This window comes from Perca flavescens, chromosome 4, assembly GCF_004354835.1.
Source record: "Perca flavescens isolate YP-PL-M2 chromosome 4, PFLA_1.0, whole genome shotgun sequence".
Classification (NCBI taxonomy): Eukaryota; Metazoa; Chordata; class Actinopteri; order Perciformes; family Percidae; genus Perca; species Perca flavescens.
The window spans coordinates 24,820,436-24,832,952 of NC_041334.1; the positions used below are offsets into that span (position 1 = coordinate 24,820,436).

Consider the following 12,517-nt stretch of genomic DNA (forward strand, 5'->3'; position numbering starts at 1 on the left):
ACAATAAAGCTTTCACAAATCTAAAAGTGTGTTTTAGACACATAATTTACCTTAATAACTAACGCGCTTTCAGTACAGTAAGGGGTTCAAAAAACGGAGGACTTTCCCTGCTGAAATTCAGCTTTAAGTTTCCCTTAAATTTCCCCTTAACCGCCGAATCGGAAGCTGCGACTCGGAAGCTAACTTCAGCGTCATGTATTTTTCAGACTGATGGAGTTTAAACGAAAGTCTACAATCATGCTTGGCTACTCTTTGAGGCTGTAACCTCTTTTATATATGTCAATGGCTGTAACGAGGTAAATGCTAATACTAGCATGGCAACATGCTCACAACGACAATGCTAACAATGTTCAGCAGGTATAATGGCTCAAGCTAAACCGCACAGTAGTAACGATATATCATTTAAATTTGCCTCACCTTTACCAGCTGCAAAGTTAAAGTACACACTTATGCATTAATATTATAAACCAATAATGTAGATTAATTTGAAATGTACCATTCTGTAAGGTACTTTTACTTTTGACTATTTTAATGGTAATACTTTTACTTTGGGTCGAGGACGGAACCTCTGTATCTGGGCGCACGCTCTACCAAGTGAGCTACCCAGGCACCCATGCCACTATAATTTATTTAACATATATTTTATTATAAAATTATATATATATAATTAATTAAATAATATAATTTCATAACCTATATTTTATATAATTAATTAATATATATATATATATATATATATATATATATATATATATATATATATATATATATATATGTCAGACAGCTAATTTTTCTTCCTCTTTGAAAGATGTTTTTGAGGTAAAAAAATGAACCTCAATTCAGTCAGTTCAGTTAATCCAAGATGATTATGAAGTCCTTAAAGTGGTCATAAAAAAAGGAAAAAGTCAACATCTATCCTTGACAACTTTGACACCACTAAATCCATTTATTTATTTTGTTTTGTTCGTTCTGTTTGTGTGTTACCGGTTTTGCCTTCATGTAAAGCGTCCTTGGGGTCCCCTGAAAGGCGCTATAGAAATCCAATTATTATTATAGTTATTAGGCAAAATCCATCTGCTAGTGAATATTATCTGGCAACACAACATGCATTTGCATTTCTTTAAACGCAAATGTCATGGAACTATTGTAGTGAGGTAATGAGCAGCACTAATAATGACCTTAGAAACCTCTTCTCAAACTGTGTGGCTGCTGTTGTCCACTAGGTGTCAGTGACGTTCAGGACATCAGCTGAGCTCCAAGTTTTACAGTTTTTAATCAAAGATTTCACTGGTCTGTACCCAGTCCAAATGCAGTTATATGTTTTATTCTATGTGTATAGCCTAATAGTTGTAATTTGGTACTTTTCTCATAAATTAAAAGATCCTGAGAGAGAGAGAGAGAGAGAGAGAGAGACCCCTAAAGTGTCATGGCTAAAATAACGTTTGTGATCCACCAGTGTACATTTCTATTTAGATTATACTTTTATTTTTATTATCCATTTTTGAATCAGGATCTGGATGAAATGGACAAAGCCATGAATAAATAAAAACCTACGGGAAAACCGAACACATCAACAACAAATTCATTAAATTGGTTTGATTTTAGCCTAAATTTGCTTTGTCCTCTTTTGATAGATTACTAATCAAACGGACCTCCAGTGAAAGAACAACTTCAACACCTAAAATTTGAGGAATGTCTGCCAGTTAATGAGTAAACCTTTTTGTGGCGGTGAGTGGTGGATAAAGGTGAATCTGTGTAGCCTATATGTGTTTTGGGGTGGTTATGTGCCACAAGAACTCCATTTGAACTGAGGTACTCTTAGACTATCAAAAACCTAAATGAAACCAAACTAATGTAAATATAACACTGCCTGTAAGTTGAAGCATTCAAACATGACAAAAAAAACAATTCCCAAGATAATTAGATACAATGTTCTCAAGTAAACTACAGGTTTTCTAATGGAAGTCTAGTTTCTGTTGTTTTCTGTTAATGAATGAATCTTTTAAGTTATTTATCTCCAGTGGAAGGGTTTTTGTCAAGTCCTTAGACCCAGATAATAGAGCTATTTCTCTCTCTCTCTCACACACACACACACACACACACACACACACACACACACACACACACACACACAGGTTTATGATAATGAGGAGCCTCGAGGCGCAAGGGGAGCTAGAGCCATTTTCACCATTCAAGCAGAGTTGCGCGGACGGAGCGGAGGTGCTGCTGCTGCTGTTGTCGTTGCCGCCGTGTGTGAGTGAGTGTGTGTGTGAGTGAGTCGCTCCGGCCAAGGTTACTGCAGGTTTACCTCTTAAAATCAGTCTGAGTGACCGGAGAGAAGTGCGACCGCCGAGAGCATGGCTCTTCTGCAACAAAGGGAAACTCACAGGCGGAAAGTTTAAAGGAATAAGGAGCTGCAGATATTCCCACTCGGAGCCCCGGCTGAACACAAACTAAGGAGCGATGCACTTCGTTAAATGGGATTTGTTGTTGATTTTCTGGTGGTGTGAACTGGTTGCGCTGGTGCATTGTTACACCGTTCACATCAGTGAGGATGCGGGGCCAAGGACGGTGGTGGCCGGCGTGGAGCGGGGCGCACGGTGTACTTTGGATGAGGTACTCGCTCCCAAATTCACAGAGCGGTTTCTGGAGACTGACGCGGCGGCTGGCATTGTGTTTGTTTCGGACTCGATAAAGTGCCCCATGCTGCGCTCCAACCCCTTCACCGTGTTCACTGTGGCGGACTGCACGGACTCCGGCTACAGCCACCTCCTCACCAGCCAGTATGACGTGCATGTTCACGGTAGGAACTGTTCAAACAAGCGTATAAGAAAACCTCAATGGGACATGGAGGTCCTCAGTTTGTTTAGTACCCACAGCCACCACCGCTCAGAGTGCCACCAAGCAGGCTCTGCTTTATTTGCAGTGGGGGGGCTGCTACCTGGAGCCCCGATCCGCTGCAAAGTCACCAACAGTCGGGACTTTTACTTCTCTGAGGGGGACTTGTTTGTGTCTGAGACGCTGTGCTGGAGGAAGGACACACTCCTGGAGCTAGACCTGCTCTGTGATGTACTCACAGGAAATGGACTGAATGCTGAAGTCAACCCTATCTCCATCCACTGGCGTGTGGGGCAGGGCCCCTTTAGGCAGGGCCACCTAGGGAAGCTGTTAGAAAAGGCAGCTCAGTCTGATTCAGGGATTGTGAGCAGGAGGCGGAGAAGCATCAACAGCAGCCCCCAGTTTAAACCTCCAATGTACCAAGTGTCTGTGGCAGAGAATAAGCCAGCTGGGACGCCGGTTGTTGTTTTGAAAGCAGTGGATGTGGATGAGGGGGAGGCAGGCAGGCTGGAGTATTTTATAGAAGCTCTTTTTGATAGCCGCTCCAACAATCTCTTTGCTGTGGATCCGGCCAACGGTGCCGTGTCCACAGTAGAGGTGCTGGACCGGGAGACAAAAGACACCCATGTGTTCCGTGTGACCGCAGTCGACCATGGCGCGCCCCGACGTACAGCCATGGCCACCCTCACCATCACAGTGAGTGACAGTAATGATCACGACCCTGTGTTTGAGCAGCAGGACTACAAGGAAAGCATCAGGGAGAATCTAGAAATAGGCTATGAGGTGTTAACCGTGAGGGCCACAGATGGGGACGCACCTGTTAATGGTAACATACTGTACCGCATCATCAACAGTAACGGGTCCAACGATGTGTTTGAGATTGATTCGAGGTCTGGTGTAATCCGCACCAAAGGTCTGGTAGACAGAGAGCAGGTGGAAGCCTATATGCTGTTAGTCGAGGCAAATGACCAAGGTCGGGACCCCGGGCCCCGCAGCGCCACAGCTACTGTTCACATTGTGGTTGAGGATGACAATGATAATGCTCCCCAGTTCAGTGAGAAACGCTATGTGGTCCAGGTGCCAGAGGACATGGCCCCTAACAAAGAGATCCTGCAGGTCACCGCCACCGATCAGGACAGAGGGAGCAACGCCGTCGTTCACTTCAGCATCATGAGTGGGAACACCAGGGGGCAGTTTTATATTGATGCTCAGACAGGTAAAATGGACCTGGTGAGCCAACTGGATTATGAGGCGAACAAAGAATACACTATAAGAATCCGAGCTCAGGATGGAGGACGCCCTCCGCTCTCCAACATCAGTGGCCTGGTTACGGTGCAGGTGCTGGATGTTAACGACAACGCTCCCATTTTTGTCAGCACCCCGTTCCAGGCCACCGTGCTGGAGAACGTGCCGTTGGGCTACTCCATCATTCACATCCAAGCCGTGGACGCAGACTCTGGCGACAACTCCAGGCTGGAGTATCTCCTCACTGAAACCACGCCAAATTTCCCCTTCAGCATCAACAACAGCACGGGATGGATTGTAGTGGCAGCCGAGCTGGACAGGGAAAGTGTTGATTTTTACAACTTTGGAGTGGAGGCCCGAGATCACGGCTACCCTGTCATGTCCTCCTCAGCCAGCATCAGCATGACAATTCTAGACGTCAACGACAACAACCCAGAGTTCACTCAGAAGGCGTATTACATGCGACTGAATGAGGATGCAGCCGTGGGGACCAGCGTTGTGACAGTCTCAGCTGTGGACCAGGACATCAACAGTGTGGTGACCTATCAGATATCCAGCGGAAACACCCGTAACAGATTCTCCATCACGAGTCAGAGCGGAGGGGGGCTCATTACTCTGGCGCTGCCTTTGGACTACAAACTAGAACGCCAGTACGCCCTCACTGTCACTGCAAGTGATGGTACACGCCTTGACACCGCTAAAGTGTTTGTTAACGTCACTGACGCCAACACGCACCGGCCCGTGTTTCAGAGCTCACATTACACCGTCAACATCAACGAGGACAGGCCTGTCGGCACCACTGTTGTTGTAATAAGTGCCACAGACGAAGATACAGGTGAAAATGCACGCATTACCTACTTTATGGACGACAGCATCCCTCAGTTTGACATCGACCCCGACACAGGAGCTGTCACCACACAGATGGAGCTGGACTATGAGGACCAGGTTTCCTATACGCTAGCCATCACTGCTCGGGATAACGGCATCCCACAGAAGTCTGATACCACATACCTGGAGATTCTGGTGAATGACGTCAACGACAACTCCCCCCGCTTCCTCAGAGACCACTATGTCGGCACGGTCATGGAGGATGTGCCGGTGTTCACCAGCGTGGTCCAGGTTTCTGCCACTGATAGAGACTCTGGACTAAACGGACGCGTCTTCTACACCTTCCAGGGCGGGGAGGACGGCGATGGAGATTTCATAATTGAATCCACCTCCGGCATTGTTCGCACACTGCGCAGATTAGACAGAGAAAATGTTCCCGTTTACAGCCTGCAGGCTTTCGCTGTAGATAAAGGCGTTCCAGCTCTGAAAACCCCAGTAAACATCCAAGTAACAATCCTAGATGTTAATGACAACCCCCCTGTGTTCGAGAAAGATGAGTTTGACATCATGGTGGAGGAGAACAGCCCCATAGGCCTTGTGGTTGCACACATATTAGCCACAGATCCAGATGAAGGCAGTAATGCACAGATTATGTACCAGATAGTGGAGGGAAACATCCCAGAGGTGTTCCAGCTGGACATCTTCTCTGGAGAACTGACTGCATTAATAGACCTGGACTACGAGACAAGATCTGAGTATGTTATTGTGGTCCAGGCCACCTCCGCCCCTCTGGTCAGCCGCGCCACAATCCACATCAAACTTGTTGACAAGAACGACAACGTGCCTATGCTCAAAAACTTCCAGATCATCTTCAACAACTACGTGACGGACAAATCAAGCAGCTTCCCCGCTGGAGTGATCGGACGCATCCCCGCACACGACCCCGACATCTCGGATCAGCTCCACTACAGCTTCGAGGTGGGAAATGAGCTGAACTTAGTCCTCCTGAACCAAAGCACAGGAGAGATCCAGCTGAGCCAGGCCCTGGATAACAACCGGCCCCTGGAGGCCTCCATGAGGATCTCAGTGTCAGGTGAGACTGTTAGATACCTCCTTTGTAATTGCAGACTCCACCCAGTGAGTGACACACAGTGCAATGAGAGGAGAAGGTGTAGTCCTACCCTATTTCCATTAACATGTCCTGTCTCTTCATTTACATTTTCGCTTCACTTCACCGGATAATGGAAGTGATGATGACTTAAGTATGTCTTTCTTGGCTTCAGTGTTCCTAAGTGATTTTCCTATAATAGAAATATTCATGAAGGAGGATTAATATTCACTGCAGGATATTTGTAAGCTATTCCACTTCTTCCCCCTCTGACAAAAATCACTTTTAGCGCCAAGTCACAAAGATGTATTTAAGCATTTCAAGTCTGTGAGTTAAATTGCTTCCTTTGCTTAATGTAGGGGGAGCTTCTGACATTTTTTGGACCCCTCATTGAGGAAGCCTGATTTAGCGCCGTCTATTGTGGAGATTTAAATAGCTGTTTGTCTGAGCATGTCTGTAGGATCCACACCAGTGGATAGACTGATCATGCCCCATAATTGCCCATCGTACCCATCCTCCCACGAACAACGAAATACCTCATTTAATTATGGTCTATTTCTATAGCTTGTTTGAAGTCTGAATTAAGATTTGATGTTCTGTGTCATATTGTTTTTTTTCCTTGTTCTTAACTGACAAAAAGGCAGTCAGCGTTCCCAGCTTAAGAGTGTTTAAGGCTGAGGATGCTGGCTTGATTTTGTATTTAAAGACAACAAGAGTTGGTTGAGATGCAAATCACCGTTTGGTCTACTGTTTTGGACTTACACTATAAGTGTGAAAAGGGTTTAGATCCAACAATACAGGGTTGTTGTTACCCTCTGTTGAAGCTTATTTGATGCAGTATGATCAGCTGTAATTCTGCCTTCTCTTTGACCTTGGTACAACCTGAGAGAGAGAGAGAGGGAAAAAGAACCAGGGAACATTATTAAGAGATTAGTTTAAGATGAAATGAGATACTTAACAAGAACGGTGAGGATTAATGGTGGAAGAAAGCTTGGGATTTCTTTAATTTGACTGAATGAGACCGTGGAAGTGATTTTGAATTTGTTGATGAGTTGACACTGAATAGCACATACTGTATGGTTTGAGTGGGTTGTGGTTATAATGGATTGGAGCTGAGCTTTGGCTCTCTGGAGAACAATAGTGAGCTGTCGATTCAAGGGCAGGCGCTACAGCTCATACCACGCCGTGGTTGGGGGCAACAGCTGTGACTCCACCAAGGACCAATTAGAGGCTGTGTCTCCCCAGCTCGCCCCGCACCTGCTGGGGTTTATGTGTCAGCACCCCTGCAGGAGACAGAGGGCAATGGAGGGAGGCAGGAGCACAGAGGGGGAAGGGGTGGAGGGTTAAGTTGCAGTTGTGTAAACTGGGAACATGTTGGAAAGTACAGTTTTACTGTAACAGAGCAGGAACGCCTTTAGACGGGGTGTTGGAGGAGGAGATGGGGTAGGCAGATGAGCTCCTCCAATAGATGCTGCTGACCCCAATTTTCAAAGCCTTCTCCCTCCAGGGACCTCCCAAGTCTTCCCATTATCTTTCTCTTTATGCTGCCGTTTAAGAGGCCCCTTATGATGGACGATTTTTGATGGGCTCTTTTGTATGTTGTTGGACTTTGATTAACATCGTTCTGAGCACTGCTCTTTAAACTGAAATGGATGCAACGATTCAAATGTAGCGCCACTTTGCTTCAAGTTGAAAGTGTGACCTATGCAGTAGTTTTGGGAAGGTAACATTTAAATAATCCACAGATTATGATGAATTTCTTACAGTTGAATTCAGGAATCTAGGCTGATCCACTGTATTGCCCCAACTCCTTGACTTACAGTAATTAATTTTAAGATACAATTGGACCTCACTTTGGTTTAAAAAAAATGTTAAAGTATGATGTACAATTATTCACTTTCACTAAGATTATCATCCCAAAAATCCCACAAGTAACTATATTTTAAAGTATTTAAATGACTTATTTTGTAATTACTTTGCATCAATAAAAGTATGTAATCTGTTAACCCGTAATACTCATTGAAATACTATATCAACATCTTCAACATATAACATAAGCTTGGTACTGTTATTGCAGCGACCCACAGACATTTTAATAACCTGGGTAATCTAAAGAGTACGGAAAAGCAAAATAAGGTCAAAATATTGATGGTCTGTTAGTGGTATGAATGTCTAGTCTAACTGGCAAGTTTCACTTAAAAATAATTCTCTGTACAGCCTTTCAGTGTGTACTTCATGCTGAACTCTTCAGGAGTTACTTTACAGGAACCCCCTTTAGTTTATTTGAGCAGTAATGTATAGTCAGTATCTAAAAGATCAACCCCACACTAACATCAAATACACCATAAAGATAAAGGCTTACCATCAAGCTACCTGAGGTGCAAATATAACTGAGTTAAGTAGTGTAGATGAACTATATTTAAAGCAGCACATTCTGAGTAAAATTGACTCAAATGTTTATACTCTGTTCAAAACTAAAAGAAAAAAGAGTAAAATGATCTTTGCAACAAAGCATGTTGATAAATAAGATAATAATCTAAACATATAATCTGTAATTAATAGAATATATAAATGTTTTTCCCCTAAACAAGTTCAATAAAATCATCCTTTAACAGAGAATAATGCTATTCAGTGTGGCACTATAACCATTCAAAACCATAAGCAGGCATTTCAAAACATATCTGACAATCACATAACCTGGAGATCCTGCTGTCTTATTGTGTATCAGCTGTGTGCTCTGGCATAAATTAGTGATTATAACCATTTAATTATGTTAAGGAGTCAGATTTGGTGTGCGGGCGTTAGGCCTGCCTCTGTACTCAGTGTGAGGAAGAGGAATGATTAACTCATATGTTCATTAATTTGGGTTGCACTGAAACCAATTCCAGATTTTAGGGATCTGTTGAATTCTAGCTTGCGTTTCTAACATGTTGAGAACAAAACAAACATATGTGATGATAATATTCGTTGTGTGTCACTTCTGTGCTATGAAGAGAATTGTGGTCACACTGCAGGATTGAGAGGCTGGATGTCGTCTGAGGGATTAGATTTGCTGCATCTGTATCCTGGGATCTGTCAGACCAGTGTTGACATACTCAGGGGCTGATCTACTGTTCCCAGGCAAGTGTGAGCCTGCATAAATAGTTGTTTGCATTTGATGGCAAAGATTTTTTCCCCTGCTTTTCTTTCATCCTCAAAACCCTGTTAATTTCAGTATAGAAACTATAGCCAATCCTTCATTATCCCTCATTTTGTAACATGTTATTATGCTTTTTAGTTTGAACATGAGGCAAATTTGTTGCCTTTTTTGTTGTCACCATTAATGTGTCAATTCCTGTACATTTCTTGTACTGTCAATTCCTGTGCATTTCTTGCATGATAAAATGACTCTGTATGAGTTAAACATTTACATTTGAACCTCCTGTGTGACAAATATACAATATATACATTATTACAGCTATGCCATGAGGACACTTAGTCCTTGTTTTAATCAGAGTTCAAATCCAAGCCAATACCATGCCCTGCATGCTTACTTTGCAAATGCCAGTGTAGAGATTTAACAGACAAACACGCCTCCACAACTAATGATGGCAGTTTGATTCAGCTCACATCACACTGCAGGTTGTAGAGATGCTCAAATTACATGGTGGACAGCAGATATTTTCTGGCTCTGGTCACTGTGGGGAGGGTGGAGAGAGACACTTTTAAGTTTCAAGCGTGGGTCTGGAGTGTCTGGATGCTCTAGGGTTAAACTACTTCGTTGTCAAACTTGTCTGAGCCAAACATGTTGGCATTCAGCCCAACTAACTGGGGCAAACAATGAATACATTTATATGTATCAAGTTTTTGGTTTCTTGAAGATTATTTGGTGCTTCAATATCTTTTAAATATTTAAATGCTTATTTTTTTTCAATCAGATACAGTATAGATGCCGTGTTCTTTGTAGTTGAATGTGTTTTTATGTTGTCTTAGACCCCCTTTGCCCCCTGCCCTTTGCCATCCTTGCACAAGATTATGCTACAAGACTGGAATTTTAATGGAGGCTCTCTGTTCCATCACATATCGTATAAGTAAGAGCCAAGACATTTGCAGCCAGCGTAATTTCATTATAATCTATTAAGGCTTTAAGCTGTCTGTGGAGGGAGTTTCTCAGGGGTTTGTCTTCTGTAACACTAGCCCATCAAGCTGCACAGTGTGTGTGTGTGTGTGTGTGTGTGTGTGTGTGTGTGTGTGTGTGTGTGTGTGTGTGTGTGTGTGTGTGTGTGTGTGTGTGTGTGTGTGTGTGTGTGTGTGTGTGTGTGTGTGTGTGTGTGTGTGTGTGTGTGTGTGGCCTCCAACAGCTGGACCACTCTGATTGCTTTCCTGCTCACCATCATATAATTATTTCACTCAAGCGGAGCGCACCTTGGATTTCTGTGTTTTTAATGGTTGATGCATTTCTGTTTACCTTATGGATGATTCATAGGATTCAAAGTCACAGCCTGCAAACACTTGCCCATGTTTTGTGTGACTGGAGACATCCGAAATGCGCTCCTTTCATTCTTCGTGCCTCCCTGGATGGCGTTAGTCACACATGCAGGCTTGCTTGGAATGTTTGTAGCACTGTTTCTCTTCTCTTTAACATCACCTATCACCTTGATCCTGTTTCTCTTTCCCTCTTTTTGTTTGCGTGTCACCATTCCCCATTTTTCTCCTATCTACCCAGGTCTATAGCTCTCACCCCTGCAACCTCCACTGTTCCCTCCCATCATTTCAAGCTTCCCCCCCCCCCTACCACCACCCCCCACCCGTCTCTGTCTCTCACTCCTTTGACTGTTGCCCCCCCCTCTCTGCCCTGTGAAAGGAAGAATGCCTAAGAGAAATGCTTTGTTAAGCACCCAGTTGTCATGGTGAACCTAGCAATGCCTGAGAAATTCCTTGTGGGTGGGGACGAGGGGTAAGGTCTCTTTTGTGGAGTGAAGATTGGGGGGGGGAGGGGAGGCACATAAAGTTCTAAAGAGGAACTGTCCCCCTCTCCGTCTTGCCAGTGAAGCATGTAAGGCTTTCTTTGGACCTGTAATGCTCCGGGACACACTGACCTGTCCTGCCGGCTGCTTTCACTCTGCAAGCATTTTTACAGGACACGCAGCAAGTCAGCCGACACCTGACTGCAGATAGAAACTTTCCATATGAAGGATAAAGTCTAATCTTGCATGAGACAGATGTCAGAGGCCCTCTGTTTTGAAGGCGCCCGAGAGTTAAAGCTCATGGTGATATGATAGTGTCGTCTTTAAGCTCTTTGATTTGTGACAGATGCGCTCAGAGAGGGTATCCCATTTCTGTCTACCGCCCTCTTTCTCTTCAGCAGAACTTCCTCCTGCGGGCCTCGCTCCTCTACGCTTGGTTGCATTGAAGGTCCGGAGGAGCTGAGTTGGGGTGAGGGTGCGGGTGAGGAGGGGAGAATGACATCATCTATGTGTAAGGAGGGGAAATCGTGTTTGGGATTAGGGCTGGTGCATCGCTGGGGTGAGGTCTTGTGGTGCTTGCATATATCTCAGCGTTGTCCTGCATTGTCCTCGCCATCCCAGCAGACAATGGGACTGGGCTCTGTCTGGAGCTGCTCCCCCCTCCTCCCCCTCTGTCTTTGTGTCCACTTGTTTTCCCCGGTGCTGCCATGTTCACGACAGTTTCACCGAGCTTGCTATTCATCTGTGAATTATCCTATTTACTGTACAGTCTGATGTAGGCACTTTTCCCTTCAGTGAATCACTGAGTGAGCACATATGATGAAGCTCTAGTACAGTGATTCCCAACCAGAGGTCCAATACTTAGACCTCAGGGGCTACTTCTGCAGTTGCAAGAATCACACATTGAGTCAGCTCTAACTGCTAACTGAGAACGTGAAGAGAAAACTAAAAGGCTAAAACTTATGTATAAATGGTGAAAAAGTAAAAAATAAAAAATAAATAAAAAACTGGATAAATGGAAAAAGAATATCAAAGTAGTGATATGGTTGAAGCGTCCATCTTGGCCGCTCCAAATGCAGTTCGATGTATAAATGCAAAGTTGAACAAACCAACCTGAATATTGACAAATACTTTTAACAATATCAACTTTAATATACTTAATAGTGTTAAATAACATCCTGCATCAAATCTGTTAAATTAAACACATTTGAAACATGATGGGCGGTGTTGATTAAGGGTAGGCCTACTGGAGTTCATCACAGGGCTGTGGGGGTATGTTTGATAACCACTGGTCTAGGACAGTAGACCATAGTAAAAGTAATTCCAGACCACCACCGCAGTACAGAAAACACTACAAGTACATGCTTCTCACACTGTGAAGGTGACAGATTATGTGTCTTTAACAGCATGTTACCATCACGCTACATTGCACTCATTTAGTATCGAAGCAAACCGAGATTTCACAATGACCTGGATATGCTGTAACTCTGCCGTGCAAACTGTCAGAACCATATGGTGCAGTAGTTTGAGATGTTTCATCAGCGTCTGATTT

At 44.0% G+C, this 12,517-nt stretch overlaps 1 protein-coding gene across 2 annotated transcripts in view; it reads left to right on the top strand.

Annotated features, from left to right (window-relative positions):
* Positions 1 to 2,212: 2,212 nt before the first annotated feature.
* Positions 2,213 to 12,517, top strand: part of celsr2 (cadherin, EGF LAG seven-pass G-type receptor 2) — a 66,864-nt gene continuing 56,559 nt past the window's right edge. For both annotated transcript variants that reach the window (XM_028575257.1, XM_028575258.1), the window contains exon 1: positions 2,213 to 6,004. In XM_028575257.1, coding sequence (XP_028431058.1) covers positions 2,464 to 6,004 — 3,541 coding nt within the window. In that variant the 5' untranslated portion in view covers positions 2,213 to 2,463. The remainder of the gene's footprint in view (positions 6,005 to 12,517) is intronic.